The 25043-nt window shown below is 43.3% G+C and overlaps 2 protein-coding genes across 3 annotated transcripts in view; one reads left to right on the top strand and one right to left on the bottom strand.

Moving 5' to 3' along the window:
- The window catches only part of basp1 (brain abundant, membrane attached signal protein 1), a 46364-nt gene extending 34311 nt beyond the window's left edge, over nucleotides 1-12053 (bottom strand). Inside the window, exon 1 of the mRNA XM_041949315.1 lies at nucleotides 11979-12053. The gene's annotated coding sequence lies outside the window, so the exon portion shown is untranslated. The remainder of the gene's footprint in view (nucleotides 1-11978) is intronic.
- Nucleotides 12054-22157: 10104 nt separating this feature from the next.
- The window catches only part of myo10 (myosin X), a 120340-nt gene continuing 117454 nt past the window's right edge, over nucleotides 22158-25043 (top strand). For both annotated transcript variants that reach the window (XM_041948486.1, XM_041948485.1), the window contains exon 1: nucleotides 22158-22590. In XM_041948486.1, the coding sequence (XP_041804420.1) occupies nucleotides 22570-22590 (21 nt within the window). In that variant the 5' untranslated portion in view covers nucleotides 22158-22569. The remainder of the gene's footprint in view (nucleotides 22591-25043) is intronic.

Genomic DNA, 25043 nt, shown 5'->3' with positions numbered 1-25043 from the left:
TCATCAGTTTTCACATTAGCGTCTCACTTTTCATAGCAGTAGTTTTCCACTTATTCCACTACAGAATGAATTCCTGTTGCAGAGACTAGAAACCCAGTGAATGTCCTGTCTGCTTTATTTCTTTGTGCATATTAAAGGAGGACTGTTGAGATCTTATGCACAAGCTTTGAAATATCCTGACAATGCCCTAAAATCATGCGCAGATATTCATCGTTTCCAGACGATGAAATGTAATCGCTTTGATGATCACCTGACTTTTCATTTAGCGCCGTCATCAGGTCAGAATTTCTGTTTGTGCGATACTTTGGTTTATGACCAAATGCAAAACTAATCACATTCTCTTCAGCCTCACCATGTACTTTGTGTTAAGTGTTAAGTTGCAAATGTTGGCACGCTAACACGCTAAACCAAAATGGCGAACGTGGTAAACATCGTACACACTAAACAAGACGTTCACATTATCACTGTGATTACAGCATACTGACTTTAGCATGAAGCTAAAAAATAACCTAAATACAACCTCACAGAGCTGCTAGCTGCTAGCTGTGTCCACAATCACAGACAGTGAGCAGTCAATCATCAGTCACCACGACAGCCAATGCAACAAATTACAATAAGGCATTGTTGTGCAAGTGGTGCATAGAGTCATCTCCAGCAGCCCGGACCACAGATCAGCAGTATTTTACACTCTCTCCTTTCCTTCCTGCTTCATACTATGGTGATATTGTGGCTTTGACGAGCAGTTTTGATGTTTGAATAGTGGAACTGGAATGAAGAACACATTAAAGCTTCCCGTTTTGTGCCATAATACGAAGGAACTGACTGTAACCAAAACCAACACAGTGCCAGGTGCAGTCTGGAAGCTGGCTGGTGTGTTCACATTCGGACTTCATGTAAGAAAATGAATCTATTTTATAGATATTCCTTCAATATTCATGTGCCAGTCAAAGTTTTGTGTTCGGGCATTTTACAAGACTCAAAAAGTGGCTCAGTCAGTCAGAAGCGAGGCCACCAGCTGTCTGCTAGAAGAATCCTTTTGACGCTCGACTCCGCCTGCCTCTGAGCCCACAGACGGAGGCAATAACTCCTGACTGCTTTCTGGGGACTTTTCTGTGATGTTCATGATCCGCTTTACTGGCTAGATCTGAGCGCACGGGCGAACACGGAGCACCTTCGCTGGAATCATCTTTAATATTGTTGCATAAATCTGACGCATGAAGGCAGAGAAAGACTCCCTCAGACGGTTAAAGGAGGCAGACAAGCACAAGATTATTGTTAGAAAAGCAGCTCTTATCAACTGCCGCTGCCCACACAGACCAAACATGTGACACTCACTCTGCATTTTGCACTTCCCCCTTTCAGAACGCCAGTCCTTTACTTCCTGCTACCAGCGTATCTAATACTGTTGAAGCCGTAATCCCTCCATTCTCACGTGCTCAAAGTAAAGCAGGTTTCTCATTTACTCCACTTCATCTTTCTTGTTGCACCAAATGCCGTAAATTATGTGTGTGCAGAGAATTGCAGTGCATTTCATTAGCGGTGAGTCGTCTAACCCAGTGTTACCTGGGGGTCGAGCTCCTTATAAGGCTGTGAAATGCCCACCAGGACAGGAAATGAAGGAAAAATGAGATAAAATGTGCTAATATTGCACAGTTTTAGCCCTCAAGACCTCAAAATTATTTAAAAGAAATAAACTCTTACTTTTCTTCTTCTAACTGATCACAACTCGTCTGGAATATAAGGCCAAAAGTATGTGGACACCCCTGTGTGGAAGAACTTGAGCTCAAGCCCCGGACCCCCTTTGTCCCTTTGCCCCTTATTAACAGGAAGGCCGACTGTGAGCCAGACCTGATCACCGACCGTCACTGCTGGACCTCACTGATGCTCTTGGTCTGGATGGGATCAAATCCCTGCAGCAGGTTCAACAAGATGACGAGAGGAGTGAAGGCTGTCATTCATGAGTTGGTATAATGACATTAATCATTTCAAAGCAGCTTGATTTAGCCCAAATCTGGAGGAGAATTTTGGTCAAATGTAAATGGTGGAGAACAGCAAAAACAGCATCAACATCTTTAAAACTGCCAGCGAATGTGACACGTTTATTGCATCCTCTCTTGATTTCTTACCTTTTCCGCAACTGCAGGAAACAACACCTTAATTCTGACTTTGTTCTGAAGTGTGAAACTTCCTCTGCTGCTCTGAACGTCTCTTCTGGAGGGACGACAGTGTCTAATAAATAACCTGCACATGACGTTGGTTTATGAGCTCTCGCCTGGTTTCCACCACCACAAAGGAAACTGGTTGTGACTTTAAAATGGCACCAGTGACCGGACTCAGCTTTAAATACATGGACGCAGCAGAAAGAGATCTAACAGCACAACTGCATCTGTTTCGTACAGAGATATCAGCCGCAGCCTCAGACATCCACCCCAGCCTTGTTTTCCTTCATTTGTCTGTCTGTGCGTCTGTCCGGCTTGGCTAAACTGGCCCTCTCAGCGTTGCATCTAAATGACCCCTGTCACCAGCGCGTCGGCAGCTCGCGGCCAGACGCCGGCGAAGCGAAATCGGACGTGGCGGGCGTCCGCTGTCTCCAGCCACAACAGCGAGAGAGAGAGAAAGAGGGCAGCCCTGCAGTCAGCGACGCTGGGTGGCAGGCCAGACGAAGAGACGGGATAAAGTCGGCTCTAAACTCCAGCTAACCCCAAAAAAGAGCCACAGGGGGGTGAGAGCCAAGACACACATCACCCAGCACCACGCAGGCAGACTGGATTCACCGAGGACGCGGGGCACACAGTCTAGGCTGCCTCTAATTGGTCTTTCTGGTGTCAGCTGTGTTATAGCTGAGCGAGGAGCAAAATGAGCTCTGCAGCCACTGACACACCGAGCTCGTTATGGTTTCAAGCTACGATGATTCAGATCTGATTTGCTCAGAATTACTAGAATTTCACACAGAGCAGAACGGATCAATTAAAAGCTGTTCAATTTGATCATTTTTGAGCAAACTGAATGAATTTCATCATGTGTGATTAAGTGTTTAAGTTAAATGTAACTGCATTCATTTTAATTTAATTACTAATTGAATGTTTATTCATGTCACATTAATGGTATTTATTACAGAAATCTCTTTAAAATAAGTTCCATTTAAAAAAATGTGTAATATGTAATTGGGGGTAGTGAAATATTTACAAAAACATAATTTACTTAATTAATTAATTAAACCTATTAAAAAAAACAATATTTGTATTAATTTTTAAATATTTCCAAAAAAGATTATCAAGTTAATCATTTTCAAATAAATAAAAATAAAATATGAATAAATAATGAAAATATTTTGAAAAATGTTTTTGAAACATATTAGCCAAAAAATATCAATTAATGTTAATTAATTGTCAATTAATTAAAAAAATCTTAAAAAATATTCAATATTTTTAATGAAACTTAAATCAGTATTAATCATAATAATGAATGGTCAAAAAGTGACTGATGCATCACCAGGATTTCTCCAAACTGAAGTAAAGTGTTGTTGCCATGCATGTAGAAAACACACATCCACCTCCTCGCGGTCTGACGTCGCCCACACACACATCGCTGAGTGTTTGAGACAAGCCCTTGATCACGTCTCGCACTTGAGGAAAAAAAAAAAAACCCGGTGAGAGATATTCTTGTAATTTTCTCCCCGTCGTCAGTTCCTCTCTCTTCGATGGGAGCTGACAGAACTGGGACTGCAGCACAAACACGAGGAGGCCGAGCACCTACGAGTCTAAACTCTGTTGTACCATCTCATTACTCTCAGACTTCGTCTCTGGACTGTTTAAGATTCACGTAAAGAGCGGCGCCGGTGCTGTTTTGGAGGCTCGGCAGTCTTGGAAGACGCTGATCGTTGCTGAAGGCTGCGGGGCTCGAACATGTTCGCTGTGATTGCAGGATAGAAAATGTTATTTGTCCAGTTTTTCCAGCTGCGATAAAAAGCGTGTTGATTCTGGTCTGGAAACACGATGTTTCTATCTGCTGCTTTTCACAGACATCGAGATATCGGTTTTTCACTCCAGTGTGACCTGAACTTTGCTCAGTGCGCTCGGCCCTGTTGTATAAATGCACCTCAGTGTCCTCTAATATGAAGAAAAATGGTAAATATAGCATCAAATGTTATAGAATATAATCAATATTTCTACAATAACAATGTACCAAATGACAAAGTGACAACATGTGAAAATAATCTGCAGCTTTGCTTGAAGCTTTTCAGCAAGTTTCAGCTCATTGTTTAGCTGCACCATCACCGCTCTCATGTGTTGGTCTGGTCAATGGCATCCCCAGGACTTCTTCACGGGGGGGGTATGGCTGTGCTCAGCACCAGCTCTGCTATGCACCAGATCCTCTGGCGTCACAGGCCTGTGCTCAGCTGCACTGGTGGGTAAAAACAAGATGGCTGCTGCCCGCCTCGCTGCTAAAAAAAAAAGGTGCTCAGCAGCCAGCAGATATGACTGTGAACTTTCACTGAGGTTCACGCTGATCTATAATTCACACTGCGTATTTGCATAAGGAAATTCCAGCAGTTAATAATTGACTGTTGCGTCTAATCTCAGCTCCAGTGAAGTCTTGTCTGCTGAAGCTGTGAGACAGGAATTCCACGCATGTCTTTGGTTCTCTCAGGATCTGCTGCTCTGCACCTGCTGTGTGCATTAAGGTGGTAAACAAGCCTGAAGCCGCTCTTTCATTCAAAGCCAGGAGTTATTATTTAGCACCACCACAAGTCATATCTCTGTAAAAGTGTTCCTGTTGATATATCTGCAAACACTTTACGACGCTCCTTAATCTGCTGCTCGTTGAGAGGAATGACTTCGCACTAACAGGTGCCAGTTTTCTCTCTCAGTCTCAAATGAAATTGTTTGGCTATTAAGATCTCAGAACTGTCGCTGCTGTCTGCTCTTTACGACCGAATCTGTCTCCTCCACAGATAAGAGGACAGGTCACTGGAAGAAATATGGTCTCGCCAAATGATCCTCAAATCCACAAGGACGACTGAGTGGATTTTGGGATTCAGCAGCGAGCGAGCTGAGATTGCTGAGTTCATTCCCGCCCCGCCGGGGTACATATCAGATAACGTTGTCGCTTTCTGTTTGAGCTGTAATTTCCTGGAAGACGAGGCGCGATGTGACAGATGGCGCTCATGGTGAAAGAGCTGCCGAGGACGAGGACATGTTGCACCGCCGTCAATCCTCCGGCGGGACTGGAGCAGGCAGGGGCGTGAGGAGGGGCCGGCCGCCACTTCCACTTTCATTTTTCCTGCACTTTTGCTGCAGAAAACCTGACTGTCAGACGCATCGAACCCCGGGTCAAAGACATGAGTTTAGCATTTGTAAAATCACGTTAGTGTTTCCGCTGAACTGTTGTCAGCTCTTCCTCTTCACATATTTTGCAGATGAAATGTCTGTTTGTGCTTCTTTAATGGTTTCTTTTAAAGGTACAGATTTGTTAAAAGTAATCCCCAAATGTATTCCCAGCTTGCTTGAAATGCTTGAAATTGATGCTTGAAAACATACACTGTGAGGACCTTCATGGATGTGAGGGTAATTAAGTTTATTTTTGGCCACTAGGGGGCGTATTGATAGACTGCCAGACTGCACACAGCCAGATTCTGATGCTGTTACAGCAAAACATGTTCGCAAACATGAACATTTACACATGTAGCTGACACAGAGCAATATTATCACCCCATTGAGCTTGAGTTTGTGTTCACATGATGAATGTAATCGCAAAATTCACTCTCCTTTTAGCTCTGTTTTTGTCTCCACCAGCTCCTGAGGAAAATATTGGGCTTTTCAGCGGCTAGATGTTCCACTTTCTTAACCAGCTAGGCTCTAACTGAGTCTGCCTGCTGTTTGGTGCTGAGCAGGTCATGCACAACAGGTTTATCAGAGCTTGTTTGATGATGCTGCTGCTGCTGGAAGTGCGATTGGTGAGGATGTGGAGACAAAATGCTTTAAAATCAAAACTAAAGAAGCCAAAAGGTTTGTTACAGCTGCAACTTTATGAATTAAAAAGACTTGTTTCACAATAATAATCTCAAGATTGATTCATGTAGATCTACTGCAAACTTTTCTGCTGCCATCTCAACACAGGATAACACATATTCAAGATATACTGGACCGCAAAACTCTCTTTCGTTGGAAACTAACTTCTACGAATTGCAGAAAATTGAGGAAAAGGTAGTCATGTTTAAAGATATTGCATCTAAAGATATAGGAGTGGGCCTTCAGAAAATCCTGCCTTTTTTTCAACTGCAATCATCTCCTCCAGGTCACTAAAACCACCAACTTCCCAGAGAAAACACAGAGGACACGACCTCAGCGGGACTTACTGTAACTCTGTGCTGCTCATTACAACGTCTATAAAAAGGCAGATGTAAACTGCGAGGCAGCAGGCGAGCACGTTGTTGGGAAATAAAAATTCCTGATTCCCTGTAACTGCACTGCGACTCCACTTCAGCATAAACAGCGCCAAAATAAACTTTCAGAACGGTTTACAGTCATCTGATAGTGTCATTCTTCCTTTGAGATGAAATGGAAAAATATGACTTCCTCATTCCTGTCAGAGCAGCAAGCTGCGGCGACGCCGAGCGCTCGTCAAACTGAGGCCGCGTGCAGAGTCTGATCAGATCCAAAAGCTACAGGTGACAAACGGACGCTTATCATGGTCTGCCTGCAGCTCATGGACTTACTGCAATAGACTTACCACTCAGCCAACACTTAACATTTATACCTTCACACTGCTGTGAGCTAACAGTGGCTCCTTTCTGAGAATTCACTTCCCTGTTTCACAACACAACTCAGTTACAGCTATAAAAGTATTCATTTCACTATTCTGGTGCTCTAGCATTTAACTGAGTGTGCAGAAAAAATCGAAGCCTCTGCACATTAATGCAACCGATTCAACAGAAGTTAACTGGCTGTTTCCTCTGGCTCGGTGCAGATGACCCAATGTTTGATGTCGTCTTGATTTGTGGGGATTGTAGAATCTGGCGTTTAGGCTCTGACCTGCAACGAGTGATGATGGTAGCTTCTATTTCATGGGAATGTCAACTCAGAGCCCACAGGTGGATGCAGCGTGATGGTGCTGCTAATGAAATGCACTATGAACACTAGCAGCGGCGGCGGCAGCAGAGCTTTCAGGTGGGCGGTGTGTCAGCGACAGACTGAGCAGAGCCCTGACGGCTTAAGAGCGCCACCGAGATGAAAAGAGGAAAGCATGTAAGATATATTTGTAAGTAGCAGTGAAAAGGGAAGGCCGACGTGAAAGCGGCAGCTGACTCAAACCGACTGTCTGAGCCCTTCAGGCTTCACGTCATTAATGGAGGGAGTAAACGTGGCAGCCGTTCTCGGCGGTTATGTTTGTGCTGCATGTAAATTTTCCCACACTAACACTAGCAGCCAGATCACTTCGCCACGAATGATCTGTATACATATTCACGTCACATTCACTAAAATGGTTGTCATCACACGAGCTGCATTTTATACAGGAATGACAGTGACATACGTTTGAGATATGGGTGTGTTATGCTAATGGTGGCTAATGTAGGCCGAAGCCTCCAGCCTCGAGCAGAGATGAGGAGGGGGCTGCAGAGGTTACTTCTTTACACAACAAGCCCAGGTTTTTGTAGTCTTCAGTCACAACTGACGCCGACTCAAGTGGCATCGCTTGATGCCCAATCACGGCAAGCCTCAAATGTTCATGCCATGAACGCCCACAGCAACAATAAAGCTTCCTCCACATTAATTCATGCTAAGCTCACATACTCCCAACCCATTTTAGACAAACTGGTTTTACTGCACCCCAGCCTCAACCACAGCACCGCTGCAGTCTGCAGGCCAGTCAGCATCTGGGACCAAGCTCTGCACCTCCTCACAGTATAAAACACAAGACACGCTGTTACCCATAATACCCACTGCTGTTTCATAGACTTATCAACTGGATGCAAAGGTTTTTGAGAATGTTTTCTTCATACTAACACAGTAATCACTTTTATTCTGTCTTTTTCAAGATCCTGAAACTCATTTCTAGAAGGCAGGCGACACTGAGCGTGAAAACCACCTCACCTCGTGGGCAGAAGCTGAGTTTATGAGAACTTTAGGACCCAGCTGTGTTAAAATGTGATGGTGTTTCTCCGCGGTAGTGACAGTAGTGGCAGCAGCGGTGACTCAACCTGCAACTGCACCCATTCCCCACCTTCCTCTACACTGACACACACACAGCTGCAGCTTCTCCTGCTTCATCTCCTCTGCTGTAAGTCATCAAGCCTCCGCCTGCATCACACGCAGGCTGATGGTTTAATTAAGACGGACACCGCATTGTAGGAGAGGGATCCTGTTGATCATGTGACTTGCTAGAGCCTCATAGAGTTCATTTTGTTCTTTTAATCTCTGTCAGCCCTGCAGGGAGAGAAGGACAAAGACAGACTAAGAGGGGACCTTCTGAGACCTGCAGGGTCCCCGAGGGGAGAGAGAAGACATGGCATGATGCCTCATTCACCTTGGTTCTCTCTTTGTCTGTCTCTGTCTCTCTCTCTCTCTCTCTCTCTCTCACACACACACACAAACACACACATACACACACACACAAACACACAGTCTACCTTTATTTACTATCTGGCAAAAGTATATGGACATCTCTGTTATGACACCTATACATTTCTGTCCATATAGTTTTGGCCATATAGTGTACAAATGTGTGTTTGCACACACACACACACTCACACTTGTACTTTAATCTTTGTGAGGACACTCATTGACATAATGCAGTCTCTAGCTTCTTATCCTGACTTTAAAACTACCCTAGTTAAATGCCTGTCCCTTACCTGAACTTTAACCGAAACCTAATTCCAACTGAACCCTTAAAACCAAGTCTTAACCCTCAAACGGCCCTTAGCAGTTTTGAGGACCATCAAAATGTCCTCATATTCCAAGAATGTCCTCACTCTGTTGGTTAAAAACTTGTTCCAGTCCTCACTATGTAGCCAGTACAAGTTCACACACACACACACACACACACACACACCTCGACAGGGGCGGTAATGGATGAGTCACCATCGTAACTTCACGTCAGGTTGTTGTCTCCGTCCAGCGGGATGAATGAGCAGACTCAGAGCTGGATTTATGGGAGCCAATGAGCAGCCAGACAGAAGGGACACATTACTGCCGTCCCTCCGTAACCATGGTGATCTTATAACGCGGTTCAGACGGAGACCACCGCTGCAAACACATCACCAATTCAACAAGTAACCAGTATAAAGCTTGACAGGATTATTGTAGACGAGCTGAGTGATGTCACTCTGACATCATGAGACTAGATGTCTGAGTTTGTGTTTTTTATAATATCATACAGATTCTGTTTGTGTGATGTGACCTGTTTTATTCTATCATTATTACCATTTGAAGGTGGTCTCCTTTTAATAGGCAAACATCATTAAAGTGACTGGAAGCATATGTAACGGGGAGTAAAGCCACATAATAACTGACCCCGTGACATGAGCCAGGATCAGAATCAGAACGATCCATAAATCCACATTATTAATGACGCCTTCTGAAATAACACACATCACTAAAATACTGCCACATTATGATTTACTATATGATACTGGAGTACAGTTCATAACTTGGAGCACAATTTTACTACAGACGTACTATCAGGCCTTGGTGGAGCATTATTTCAATGCTACAAACTATATAGAATTAAATATTGCATTAATAATATTAATAGGTTTGAGTATACCAGATACATTATAAACACATTCGAGTATTGGGGTTATTGTATGGGACAGTAAAACTGTATAAAGTCAGGCTGCTGAAGAAATATGATGCAGTAACACCATGTACAAGTACACATCTGCAATCACATTTATTTCCATCAACAAAACTACGGAGTATCAGATAAATGTACTTGAGTATTGGCTCTTTATGATAAAAGCATAGTAATGGATTAGTATTTCTCATGTGTAAACATATTTCATATGTTTTGCATGTAAAATGTTCATTATAGAATAAAAGTGGCTATATCTGTCGAATAAATTCATCGGAGTAACAAGCAGATTTCCCAAAATGTTGTGTAGTAGAAGTATCATGTAGCATCAAGTGGAAATACTCAAGTATTTGTGTAATGCTTGGTTTCTTTTCATCACTGCAGATTATTGTACATGTATACACTCACAGTGCAGCACCACAGGAATAATTAATGACCCTAAAGGAGTATTACATAAATACTTCATATGATGACGACACAATGGAAGTTTACGATTCTGTAATGTTAAATTCAGCGGATACACAACAGATCCCTGAGTGACCATAACATGAAGTATCAGACACCCATCCACGTCAGGATTACTTTATATTCACCTCAGCTGGTGGAGCTGGGGCTGCAACACATGCAGATTTGCAGGCTAATAATCGAATAATCTGCTTTTTAATTAATGAAAGGACAGAAAATAGAGAAAAATCTCCATCAAAACCCCAAAATCTTCAGTTAAGAAGGATAAAAAGAAAAGCAGCAAATCCTCACACTGAGAAGCTGCAAGCACAGAATGTTTGACATTTTTTTCTTGATAATTACTTCAGCAACTAATTGATTATCAGTATCAGTTTTATTAATTTTCTTCACATCAACTATTCTATAATTGTTTCAGCTCTACGGTGCAGCATCACTGTAATCTACTGACTGATATTACAGTGAAACAACAGTGTGTGTCTGCTACAGCATCACCGTCTGTGTCCATTCACACACTAACGGCCATGTAGCATCTCCCGGCACGCGCACACACGCACACACACACACACACACACAGACGCAGAAACACTCGATCCCGCCGCCACAGAAAGCATCTTATTTCATCTCTACAATCAGTCTTTCCTCCGGTTTAAATCATTAGACCAAGAAGTGAAACCCCGCCATCCTCCTCCTCTCTATCCTATTGATAGGCAAGGTGGCATCTCTCCCATCCACACCCTACTCCCAGTGCGCATGCGTGCCGCGGCAAACAAAGGACCAGGCAATTAACCGACGGAGGCTGGCTAATAAAGTTTGACCCGCTGCAGGAATAAAATCCAGCATCGATGCAGCAGCAACAGAAGCGGAGGGAAACGATGAACTTATTATTTCTGTCAATCTGGGGGGTTCAGGTACGCCCCCAGTTCTCCATCACCCCCCTCATCCCAAACACGCTCCCCAAATCCCCATTTCCCCCTCCTCCATCCTCCTCCTCCTTCTTCTCAGCAATAAAATGGAAAATGAGATCAATAATTCATCTGAATCGTGACATAATCTGGTTGGAGACGCTGCATGTGTGTGATGGAGTGCATATGTGTGTGTTCCAGATGCATGTAGCCGAACGGTGTCACACCTCCACACGGACAAAGAGGTGGGGCGAGCAGGGGTGGGCTCCTCTCATTTTTTGGATGTTGAATTGTTTACTGGCTATAAATTATGAAGAAAAACGCGTTGCCTAGCAGCCTGCGGAAATTATATAATCATAAACAATTTCAGGGAAATCAGTAAACAATACAGAGTGCGCGAGGCGCGTGAGAGGACGCCTGTGCGCGGTCGAAGCGCATTTTTCTTAAATAAAAGTGTGAAAAAAAACAGAATCTGTGTCTGAGGGCGAAGCGCGTGTTCCTCCAGACTGTACACACCCCTTTTCTGAGCTCGTGCACATTTTTTCACCAGGAAAAGGGAGGACAGAGGAAGAATTCATTTCTGGAATTTCTAAAATTTTCAGTTGAGCCCAGTTTTCTTCTTTTTCTCCCATCAAATCAGCCGGATCTTTTGTCTCATCCCCAGCACTCGCCCGTGCAGCGTGCGCCCCGGCTCCCCGAATGAAGAGATGGAAAAAAGACAAAAGGGATGAAAAAAAAATCAAATAAAACAACCACAAGCATCCAAAGCGCTCCGTTCAGGAGAAAAGCGGGAGAGTGGGTCGACGCGGCGGCTCTTACCGTGCACACTGAAGTTCCGACGCTCCCTCTGCTCTCCAAGCAGCGGCTGCTGTAACGTTTTGCGGCTTCTTCTGCGCGCCCAGCGGCTTGTGCCTGCTGCACGGTGCGGTTCGACTCGGCGATCCTCCGCCTGCGCGCACACGCATCCACATGTACGTGCACGCGCGCGGGCTGTGCACGCACGCACACAGAACAGATGCACAATCCAAATGTTCCTCATGAAGAAAATGTGTTTTATTGTGTGAGTCTTGTTCTGATGTCTGATAAAGCGTCATAAAGCGCCAGGAAGAGTTTGAGGAGACTGATCGGCTCTGCCTTATGGTCATTCGTGTTCCTGTAGATGTTGTACGATATTCCATTATACCTACCATACGATCATTTCATCCCTGTAATATTCCTGCAATATTTTAAATTTTTCCCTCTAATGTCTATCATATTACTGAGAATATCTCTGTTTCCAAAGAAGTTGTATATTTAGGCTACAAATATATTCAATAATACTAAATGTGTATTTTTGTGTCTGTAAAATTTCCTCTTCACGGTGGATGTGTGTTATTAATAAATAATTAGTCAGATTCTGTATTGCGCCGTCGATGTGTACATTTTGTCTGCGCTTGTTTTAGTGGAAATACTCCTCCACCCTCAGTCTGCCTCTGCCCCTGTGCGCCCCCTGCCATTCACTGCAGCTGCAGACTGTTGAGTCGTTCAGTTTGGGGCGCTTGTTTCTACGCTTGTTGCACCTGTTGATGCACAAATTAACGCCCTCTACGCCCGACAGGTGGAGGAAACACTTACATCCTTCATTTATTGTCTGATCAGAAGAGAAATACTCCATCTGCCCTTCGTTTTAGCCTCAAGCAAATGAAATGCACCTAGAATCCATTCATCATTCTGAGGTTTTGCCACTTTCAGGATGTTACGTTGTTAATCAATCATTGTGTAACCAAAGTCCAACTCACATATGACAAATATATAAGTTTCAGCACAGTGGAAAAGGTTTGTATACTTTATAGATTAAATTCTCACATTTGAGGATCTGGAACAGAAGATAAATACTGATAATAAAAAATAAAAGAAGGCTTGATGTTTGTTTAATTAAAGTTATGTCCATTAACAAAATAATAATAATCCGACTAATTGTCTTAGAACTAGTCATACTAAACCAGGCCTTTCTTTATCCAAATACCTAGAATATATTAATTAAGATTAATTTTTACGTCAAATGTGTCATTTTGCGTCAATTGCGTACGTTTGCACTGGATGAAAATACAGTGTGTGATGTTTAATGCGCAGTGGTTTTCTTGTAGTACTGATATTTAGACGTTAGATGGCAGCATTTGCAAAGAATTGAAACGTTTCATCTCTCCCTCTGAAACCTTCTGCTGATGCAGCGTTTGTTTAAATGAGCCAATGAGCAGCACTCTGAAGTTACAGTGAGGGAATTGCTGTGTTAACCATGAACTCTCCTCCTCTGCAACTCAAGCTCGTTCTCTTATTTCTTGAAGTTCATTTCCTCCGGTTCTGTACCTCAGTGCATTTCTGGTTCTGGTTCTCTTTTAGGGGACTTTTAGCATTTCCACAACTACGTCAGTTGCAAATATACTTTTGACTGACTGTAGTAGAGCTGCTGGTTTGTTTGTTGCACTCAGGCTGAAATCACTAAGTTGTTGCAGGAAAGCTGTTGTCTTTACAAAAGGCCGACCTTTCAAGAACTCTGTAAAACAGCCTTTTCCCCACTTGATGCTACTATTGCTGCTCATACTTTGACTTAAGCACAGCCTAATGTGCAGGACTTATGTGTGCAAAGCTGTTTTACATTACTTTTACTAAATTAACACACGTCTTACTCCATTGTTAGTGCCTGAGTGTGATTCAGCAGTTTGTTATCAACAGTGCAGCCACTCTGGAGCGATTCCCAGGCTGAAGACCGGCTAACTGTAGCCCCCTCCCTCCCTCCAGCAGGAAGTATGTGGGATTAGAGAGAGGTCAGTTTGTTCTGGAAGACGCTGTGACCCGAGTGACCGGCTGTACCCGACCTCTGCTCAGAGCTGCTGATAAATCCTGCATGTTCTGAGGTGATCCTTCTGCAGAGCAGTGCTCATGAACTATAACTGACCCCTGCATCCTCTCTGTTTGCTAACATCCAGAGCTAAACCTGACAGCACTAAGCAGGCCCACACATAAGCCTGCACAAGCCTCTAAATGTTTATCTTAAAGGATCAACAGAAAAACTCACTAACAGACAGCATTATCAGAGTTTTGGTTTCATGCGCTGAGATTTGCACTTCAGGAAGACAATGGAGGGGATTTATTCTCATTAAAGGTGCACTCCACCAATAATACCACTGTCATATTGTGAAAAGTGTCTTGTGGCAAATAACCCTCATGATGTCGTAATGGTGTCATCACTGAAACCCCCTGGAGACACTGTAATATGATGCTATCGAGTTGCTTTATGGGAACTGTAGTATGCAGTGTTTGGGGGCCTTGACCCACACAAGGAATTAAAACTCAGGATGCATCTGCTTCTGCTGCACCCACCGTGGCCGTTACTACCCTGCACAAACCATTCATTTGTATTCATTCGTCTTTTTATGGGATTTTTGTCTTTATATTAATCAGTGCATTTGGTAAACACACCATAAACAGCCTGTAATAGAATGTGATGATACAACTTGACAGCGTTTCCCTTCCCGTGCTTGCATTTCATTTGCAGCTGAATCAACGGTTAAACGCACTTCTATACTTTTGATGATCGCTTTGAATTGAAGAGTCTGTCATTGCCATGCAGCGAATACAGAGATGCACTGACGTGAACATATGGCCTGAGGTTAAAAGAAGGAACTGATTCAAACATCAGAGTCAAGTTCAAAAGCAGCTTTGAAGCGTTTGGTTCGGGTGATGTGGCGAGGACGAGTCATGGCAGACAAACCTCACTCATCACCATCATTTAAACATTAATTATACTGCACAGATCGCCCTGAACTGAGGCATCTACTGCATGAACTGTTACTGTTTGTGTACCAAATAATTCTTCATTATAATGTTTTAAAATGTTTCAGCCTGAAAAGATTTCAAAGGTGGAGTTAAACTTCATTGGGTGACAAAAAGATCAAAATATTTACATAGAAAATCTAAATATGAATTCATTCATGGCCAAACGCATTTTTAAAGTGGTGCACTGCCTAGCTGACATAGTTAGCTCCAAGCTAATATGGCTGCCTTGAACTGAAAGGCTACTGTAAGCTATGCTAACTAGCTAACAGTGAGATTAAAGTTTTGCGAGGGAGGTATATTGTAATCATTGAAATACTTTTTTCTTCATTGTTATGCCAGTAACAAATATTTTAGTTTTATAACTGCGAACACAAACTGAAATTCCAGCTCATCCTCGCCAGAAAAACGCTGTATACGAGCCATATTTATGCTTGCTGTTAGGCAGCGACCTCTAGTGGCCGTGGTAATTGTATGATTGGAGCAAAGGAGGAAGTCTGGTGACGTAGTGTAAAGAGCAGCATGCGGTGGAAGGTGTGGTGGATGAATGGGTTAAACAAACACTTATTTTAACTTACATAACATGCTTAAGTTACATTACATTATGTAAGAGTAACATATTTATTTGAACCCAAACCATCCTATCCTATCCTAAACCTAAACCAGTTTTTCTTTTTTTTTGGCTAAACCTAAATGTTTACCGTGTGGTGACGAATGTTCAGCATGGTTCAGTATGAGAGCTCATACCATCAGGTATGAATAATATGTGGTTTCTCACATCTTTAACTCGCCACTGTTTCACTGTTTGTATTTTCACTATTTCCAAGTGTTAGTGGTATTTCTCAGACTCTTTATGGGGGGTTAACAGTAATAAGTGGGCTTGTCATGCCCTGCCCAGACTGAAAGAGCTTGTTGCGTCATCATATGTCGGTAAGTGGTCGAGATTAACATTTAGCCTTCGGTAATCACAGGGAGTTGAAGACAGGCTTGACTGAAAGTAATTATCTACCTCCCTCTCTCTTTCCCTCTACTCGCTCTACCTCTATCAGTCGTTGAGGAGACTTTCAGGAGTCTTTGGGGGGGTTGGAGTCCTTGAAGGTGTACCAGGAACCACTGACAGGGTCTCCAAATGATTAATGATGGGCTTGTAGGGGTATTTACTGAAGTTGGTGCAGTTTTTGAAGCAGTAAATGTACAGTGTTTTACAGATACACAGATTTTGCATTAGCTGGACAGCTCATGTGATTTGGAAATTGAAGCCTGAAAGCTGTGTTTCCGGCAGCAAATCCCCAGTTTGTCACTGTTCGTCTCATTAATGATTGCATCATGACAACATTACAAAAGTGATGGGATCAGAACATTAAAGCCGGGGTTTAGTGCTCGAAACGAAATCTTAACACCTGCAACGTCTGATTTGATTTATGCTTCAGAGTCAGATTTCTCCTGCTGATATCACCACCACAACAATACGCGAATGTGTTACATGATCGGGCTGCAACTGAGCAGGTAGCCTAGCTACCATGTGTGAATGGGTGAGTGCAGGCTTGTGTTGTAAAGCGCTTTGAGTGGTTGGAAGACTAGAAAAGCGCTATATAAATACAGTCCATTTGCCATCTGCCATGGAGCACAATGATCTAAACGGAACCCGCCTGCAACCATCACCTGGCGTGTTTCTCCGCATGCTTTATTTTGAAAGTCTAACAGGATGCTACCCTTTGCTGACTTGATCATAGAATGAGAATGTGTTCTTTTCAAGTCCAGATGAGGACAAACGTGACACTGACACGGTGGACCGGTGGGTCTATTACAGGCTTTGGCTTGATGTCGGTTGCAGCACCACACAAGCACGTGTGTGGCACTTCGGTCCATCTTTTAAATATTCAATGTGTGTGATGACGACGAAATTTATAAATGTCATTATCATATGATCGTCACTGTAGAGTCTTCGTTCATATGTAAGGGATGGACGGTTTGTTCAGAGTTTACACTGATGAGACGTCATGTTCTTCCTGTCCTGAAAATCTGCTGATTTTGCTGCAATTTGCAGTTAAAGTGACACAACAGGTTACATTTACATTACCTGGCTCTCCATCCTCTCCTTCTCCTCCAGGTGTTTCTAATGTGTCATTGTCAGCCCTCCACTCTCTCTGTCTTCCTCTCAGCATGAAGCTGGTTGGAGGAAGTCTGTTTTGGCTTCACCACTGACACACTTAACAGGAGGCGTAGCAGAGAAAAAAGCCCCTGGTCCATTATCTCACATCTTTTGGTAGAAGGAAATGTTTGTCTTCCTCATCCTGTTTTGGGCCATTTGGAAGTTTGGAGACGCTGGCAAAGAGTCAAACAGCAAGAGACAACTGGCTCCTGTAGTCCTCCGGTACTCATGATGATGAGACGATCAGTCCAAGGAAACCCGGGAGCAGTGGTCCATCTATTGTCCTGCTGCTTGATCTCAGCCTGTATTTCAGATATCAGACGTTGTTGCTTTGTGCTGATGTTCAGTCACGTAACGTCTGTTCAGTTTCTACATATACAGCAGCGGTTTTAACCAATATATGACAGGCATTCATGAGAGATCCTGTAAGGACTGAGAAGGCAATGGAGGGAACAAAAAGCATAACATCAAACTACCTGAGAGAATAACGTGTCAGAAGACTCAGAGGGACAGTCTGAGACGGCTGTGGACAGAGAGGAACAGAAGACGACGGAGTAGAGGACCACCAAGGAAAGATGATGTCAGAAATAAAATAACTGAGGAGTCTTGGATAAAAATGAGTGGATGAACAAAGACTAAACTACACTGAACTACCCCTTACCTGGCCTCAGGTAACCTATGACTTACTGAACCTAACACTCCAGATCTTTCCTAAACCTGAGCTGATTCAGTGTGGAGGTTCTTCCCATACAAAAAGCTTCTAGGCTCAAAGTTTCAACCACATCTCATGATCTTCACCACATCAGCAGATGGAGTTTGCTTTGTTGTGACATTGAGTCAATACGAACCTGAGTTAACCCATTTAGCCTAATCTGCTGTATCCTTTAATCAATCTACTGAAGAAATTCACAGATTTAAACTTTGAGACACATAACTGCTCGTTTAGCTCATTAACTGTAAATCATGGAGATGTTTGCTGACCGCTGCATGTTAATCAGATTTTTGGACTTTCTGTCCGTTGGTTCACATTACATTCTCATTTGGGTCTCATTTCAAAAAGCAAAAGTTCTGTGATCCATCATAGTGAATACACATTATTTGTGTCAGTGTTACAGTATTGTTGGTGATGTGAAGTGCAAATTGATGTGAAAAGTCAATAGATGGTATCTGGAAGAGTAGAGAAAATATCCAGCGTCATGTGATGTGAAGCGTATGTGATTTGTGGTCAGCAGGCTCGAACATGCAGAGGTTATCTAACAGCTAAGTGGTTCAGCAGCTCCTCGACACTCAACAGATGGATCAGCCTTTCACTCAGACTCAACACCAACATGTCAGCTCCCAAGAGTCCTTCACACAAAAGGTGGAGACCAGAGGTGGAGCTGCATCCATGTTATTGTGCGTTTTTAAAGGTGGGCTGAGTTCATTCCTCTCACTGAATCCAGTCTGACCCTGACTGAGGAATCCTCAGGGCTTTACACACCATCGCTACAGCGGTCTGGAATTAGAGGTCAGTGGTCACTCAGGTGACACTGTCCAGACAGGTGATCTATGGAGCGTGATAACGGGTGGAGAACACCTTGGAGACAAATAACTGGGAAGATTAAGTAAATCCAGAGAGCACAGCTGTGAAGAAACATCAACAAGAGGTGAGGACCAAACAGCCAGGCCAGTGACCTCAGGCACCATCACTGCTGTGTATTAACTCATCCCGCCCACATGTGGTTTCCTTTGGTCTGAAAAAGACTGGAACTGCTGCCAGCGCTGCAGTTTTTGTATTTGTTTCATCTCCCTGTGTGGATTTGAAGACTTGAAGGTCACGGTGAAGCACAGAGGTTAAAACTGCTGCGAAAGGCTGCATTTAAGGAATGTTTCACCATCATTTCAATGACTGTATTACTGCATTTCAGTTCCTCTCTCTCTCTTGCCTAACACACTGGGCCCCCAGGCCTATGTCCAGTAGGACTGTTTAATAATCCAGTCTGACTGCCTTGGAGAACCTTAGAGACGTTTACATCACTTTTTCAGTTACTCAACATCTAACATGCTGCTTTTTGGAAAGTTGATTGATTATGATTATTTCAAAAGAAAGTACAAACAACAAATCATACATAAGCAAAAATTCTTGCTTTGGCCTAATGTTGGCGTGCTTGTTACCTGATCTGAGATATATAACATGCAAAACAGGATCAGAACTGGTCCAAAGTAGTTCAAGTAATGTCAGCTGGATCTACACAAACTCTTAGCCCAAACCATTGTGCAAGTCAGCTCCTTCAAAACCTCCCAAATCTGGCAGCCGAATATGAATTCTGCTGCCAGAAGGCAGCCAATTGCACCAACATTCAGCCACAACTCGCCCAATATGTTTGGCCGCCTTGATGGTCTTCCTGAATTGGCTGAATGTGAGCACCACTGTAAAGCTGCTTCACCTTGTGCTGCTCGCCTTTCTGAGGTGATGTCAAACAACCTTCTCCTCCTCCTTACACATTTTGTTGAACTGGCTGGCTCGGATTGTGTTCCCACTCTGCAAAGAGCTGCTGATGGTCACAGGATTGCAAACCCACATGCAACACTGTGGTTTTGCTGTTGCACAAGTTAAAAAAAAAAAGCCCAGAGCGTTTGAATATAAAGGCTTCACAGTGAAACCATGACTATCATCTGAACCACTGCAGAAGCCTTTGATTGTGAGTAAAACTTAACTCTACACCTCCCTCTCATCTTTCTGCTTTAGCTTTTTCTTCATGCATTTGTATGGATTGTGTGCTGTAATTATAATTATGGTTATTTGTAATCATAGTGGGCTATGGGTCAGGGGCAGGAGTCAGGTTTGCAGCTCTCCTGCCAGTCATCAGCAGGGGGCACTAAATCCCAAATGACAGGATGGATGCATGGCTACCAGCAGGGTCAGGGGTCATTCTGGGACTGATTCATCATCACTATTGTGTAAATGTTTCTGTTTGATATAAATCTCCCTCAGCATTTTTGGGCTTCCAGCGAACTTGTTGGTGCAGACACTACTGGACAATTATTACAAACACAAGAATTTTGAAAAGATGTAAATATTTAATTCAGCAGCTCGTGTGACAAATTATCCATTTTAACAACTTGGTGCCGGTCAGAAGGTCCTCAGTATTTTATTTTCTTATTTTATCAAGTATTTATGTCAGCAGGATAAAATTCACGTGAATTCTTCAGCAGAAATAATTTCTCACAGATATGAAGCTTTTTGGTGAAAAAGGCCACACAGTCGACTTTATCCTTTGCATAATTATCCTATTTGTACAAATATCTGTGACTCTTATTTTAAGAACATTCTTATCTGTTCTTTGTTTCATTTAATTTGTAATTTTACATCTAAATGATGCTAATTATCTCACACAACTGACACATGCCAGTTTTAAATGTTTTCTGTGATTGAAATGTGATTTACATTTAATACAGATATTCTTGTTCTGTCTTTGAGTTTTAATTTGGTTTAAAAGTGTTTGCTATAAAACAGCAGCAATAGTGATTGTTTGGCTTTTTATTTCAGTATGTCTCTGAGGCAGGTTCTTTTCATTCGGCTATTAGAGATTGTAAATGAAAAAATGGTGGTCTGTACGGGAATAAAACATAAAATATGCTTTGTTAAATTTCACATTCTCTTCATTAAATTCATTTTTCTGAGAAACAAAATGGTCCACCTGCCACCTTTTTCCTGAGCTTCACCACAAGGTACATTTAACAGCTGTTCTGGAGCTTTCTGTCATGTCACTTGATCTTCATCAGCAGATACACAGGCCGCATGCCTTCCAAACATTCTGACACTAAAATGTCATTTTTCAGACAGACAAATCAGCAACACACTTTCTGAGATCTGGAACAAGCACGTTAAGCTCGCAGAAGAAACAGCAGCAAAGCAAAGCGCGAGCATCAATTCTATACTGAATGGAGTTTGTTTTGTTTTGACAGGAACAGGCAACAGACCGTCAGTAATGACCTAGCGGTAAAACTGGCCAATGGGGATGGGCGGGAAGAGGTGACCACGCCCACTCAGGAGACCGGAAGTGGATACCACTGGCGTAGCTTGTAATGGATAATCTTGTTCCAGAACATCTTTGTTTATATGTATATATATATTTATAGTGATTGATTATTATTATTATTTTACTGTTTTGGGACTTATATGTGCTCTGTCTATCTTGTAACATTAGTAATTGGTACATCGAGAAAGTCCGAAAGTATGTCGCTTCCCGCGCAAGAGCCGGCTAGCTTAAGTTAAGCGTTAGCGCTGGTTTTCGTCGGTTGAGTTGGACATAAAACAGCAGTTTACGCACAAGAACAACTCCGCCGATGAAGACGGTGGCTCAGCGGGTGAAGCTACACCGTAAAGAATACACAACTACAACACGCTACCAGAGTCCAGAAATGAGAAGGGGGTGTCATTACCATCCAGCTAACAACCGCAACAGACAAGTTCAGCTGCTAACATGACGTCCCGCCCTCATCTACTTTGCCCTTTCCTCCACCGGGCCTGGTCACCGGTCTGTCAGCAGCCCCTCTCCCAGCCCTCACCCAGCAGTGTAGTTCCAGATGGATGAACCCCGACAGGTGCTCCTGGACAGTTTTCCAGTTCGGCTGCGTGGCACCAAAACAGAGACCTGGTTCCAGTGCTGGTCCCGTTTCTACTGCACACAGTTCGGGACCAGTTGTTTGCCTGATTTGTCCTCCAGCTTTCAGGTGCTTGAAATATTGTCATGATGTCGCTGTGCAGTGACTTTGTCCTGCACTAATAACTGTCCCAGGTCTTAGACTGTCTGTGCGTTTATTCTGAGTCTAATAGTGCGGTGACACTTCATTCTTCCACCTTGTGTTTGATTCATTCAGCTCCGGGCTCCACATATTGACAGCAGGAGGAGTCAGAGAGACAGCGGGGCTGCAGGACGGGGAGGAGGAGGAGGAGGAGGGTGGTGCTGGGTGCGGAGGTGGAGCTTCAGGATTATCGTCCGCCGGTTTGAGTGACTGGCTGAGTGAACGTCTCCAAAGTTTCACCGGCTTCTCGCTTGTTCGCTTCAGCTGCACGTTTGTTGACCAAACAACCAACCACCGAGCCAGACGGAGGGGACAAAGGTGACGCACGGAGCCGCAGCGGAGGCGCTCAGGAGCGCACGGAGGAGCCTGGGCTCCAGGAGAAGAGCAGAAAGTTTTTTAAAGGACTTTGCTTGAGGAGTAACTCATGAAACAAAGAGAAAATTTACTGCTGTAGCTCCACACTGACTGACTGACTGACCGACTGATTGTCCTCCATCCTGCAGACGCTCAGGAGGAAGATCATGGACTGAAGCTGTCGGATCTGCTTCCTTTTTTTTTTTGGTTTTGCTTGGAATCACACCAACAACACATGAGTGGGATTGACCGGACGCGCGGGTTCCATACAGCAGATCCTCGGGGATTAAAGTAACGAGGGCAATGGATAATTTCTTCACGGAGGTAAGAGAGCACTGCTCAAGTCTTTTACTGCTTCACTCATGCAACATGTTGGAAACACTGGGCTTCAGGCGCTTAAACACATCATGCACTTGGTTGCTTTGCAGCATCAGTAACACTTTCACTCCTTAAAACTGCGATAATAAACTTGTTACACAAATTCTGTTTATTAATCATTTCTGAAGCAGCCTTGCAACAGTCTAAGTTCCTATAGGAATCCTAATGTTATATTATAAGGATCCAGATACCATTAAGCTCAATAAAGTCAGCAGAAACTTACTACTGAGTGTCAAAAAGTTGTTGTAAGACACTATTGTATGCAAGTAAAGTGTGATAAAGCACTATGAGGCCAACATAAATCACTACTATGACTTTCTATTGAAATATTAAGAATTTTATGGGCACGAATGGTGTCATAAAGTACTTTACATGAGCCCTGATCTCATGGCAGAATGACACATGCACACATTGCGAGCCCTACCATAAGAATATCACAGGGATTGTGCTGGTCAGACAGGGGGGTTGGACTTGGGGTTGGACCAGGTCCCAGTGGATCTGTGGTATTTCCGCACCTCTTTTCTCGTTTCCTCAGAGAAAAAAAAGTCCTGTAAGTCTATTAATAGAAGTCTGAACCTGTGTCCCACTGGGAGCTTTGGATTGGCCAGTCAACAGCAGATGGATCATTGATCATTGTATGATAAAGGACTGTGTAAGGTCTAAATTTCTGTGATCCTTTGTTTGCAAACACTGTCCGCTAAGTTGTGAGGCTGATGTTGACTCTTGGATGCTGCAGTTTCAGCTGGTGCTGAAACCCCCACAGTGCTGCTGTTCTGTAAAAATCCCCACTGAGGGTCCATTTAACCCAGTTTACTTTGATCATGGAGTAGCTGTGGTGAAGCAGATGTCAGTTTTGAGGCTCAGCTCTTCACAAATGTTTGTATATGTCATGTTGCTTGCTCTTTATAAAGCTGTTACTAAACTATTTCAAGTTTATCTTCAGCTGTTTCATCATTTTAAGGCAAAAGGTTTTGGACTGTCGGTCAGACAAAACAAGACATTTGAAGACATTAGCTGGGGCTGTAGGAAATGGCGATTGGTGATTTCTGATGTTCTCTAGAACAAACAGTCAATTAAACAAGAAAATAATCATCAGCTGCTGCCCCAGTGATTTTAAAGTTGTACTTTCTATAGGAGATGTAAAAAAAGCCAAGCTATGATCTTTGGCTGTTGATCATAGCTTTTATGCCCCTGGAAAGTTCCTCTCATCATGTAACCTAACTTACTACAGCTTGATGCAAATTTCATTCATTAGTTTGAAAAGTTTATGTCAGTCTAACAGGTTCCTGAGTTCTGTAGACCAATCAGCAGATGTGTAGATAATCTTTTCAGGTGGGTTTTTCCTCCACAACAGTCATGATGCTAAACCACAGTATAGTCTGTGAGGTGCTTAATCTTGATGATCAAAAAGATTCTAGTTTTGTAAACCTTCCACGAGCTGTGACTCACGGCTAATAAGCATTCATTGCGGTCGGTTTACGACATCAGTATCCACACCTCTCTGTGGTGACGTTGACCAGGTAACGGCACCGACACCTGAGTCATTCCTGATTTTTCTTTTTCTTTTTTTTTTTGGTTTTCATCACAGCTGCTGTCATTTCACAGACAGATTGGCTCTGGATAAAACACACACACACACACACACACAAAACGCTGAAAGCAATTTAAAACCAGTTTCTCTTCAGGTAGTGACGTATTGGCAAAACAGCTCAACCGCCATAAAAAGTTCTGCTTCCTGGTTAAAAGATTGCCTGCTTTCTCATTGGTGCTCGTGCATTTTCAAAATCCAGTGGATTTCAGCGGTATGAGAGGTCAAAGGTCGGCAGACTCGCCGAGGTCAAAGGCGCTTGTGAGAGCATTCAGGCTGAGTAAAGCACACAGAGTGAGCTTCGTGCCGGTCTCATGACGAGTACACGGTACATCTGGCTGTTGAGCTCTCTCTGGAAGTCTCAGAGAGAGACGGAATATTTCTGAGAGCCTGAAGCAGGCAGGCGTGCACAATAGTCTCAAATATCGGCCTGCCTGCCTTTATATCTGCCAGCTAATCGCAGCTGAAACAAAGAGCTCAGTCTTTAAGGAAAAGGGCATTTGACAAGGAAGTAAACCGGCTTCCAGCCACCATAGACGGAGGCCAACAGTTTGAGAGGAATGTGAACTGGGAAAAAAAAGTGGAGTGTCTCATATTTATACTGAGGACAGTTTAGATGAGGGACCCACAGTGACTGAGCCTGGACAAAGACACTGTTGATAAAGGGCTTCGAACCAGCAACTGTTGTCTTATTGTGAGAAACTTCCTTAACTGAAGGATTCACTCCCTTCGTAAATTTACTCTTTATCTCATTGCTCCTTGTTATCCGTGCAAACAGTCCCACAGAGCATCATGGGTACATTCTGATGTC

Source organism: Chelmon rostratus, chromosome 12 (genome assembly GCF_017976325.1).
Source record: "Chelmon rostratus isolate fCheRos1 chromosome 12, fCheRos1.pri, whole genome shotgun sequence".
Taxonomy (NCBI): Eukaryota; Metazoa; Chordata; class Actinopteri; order Chaetodontiformes; family Chaetodontidae; genus Chelmon; species Chelmon rostratus.
Note: the sequence above shows the minus strand (reverse complement) of the source record. Positions and strands in the feature narration are given on the sequence as shown.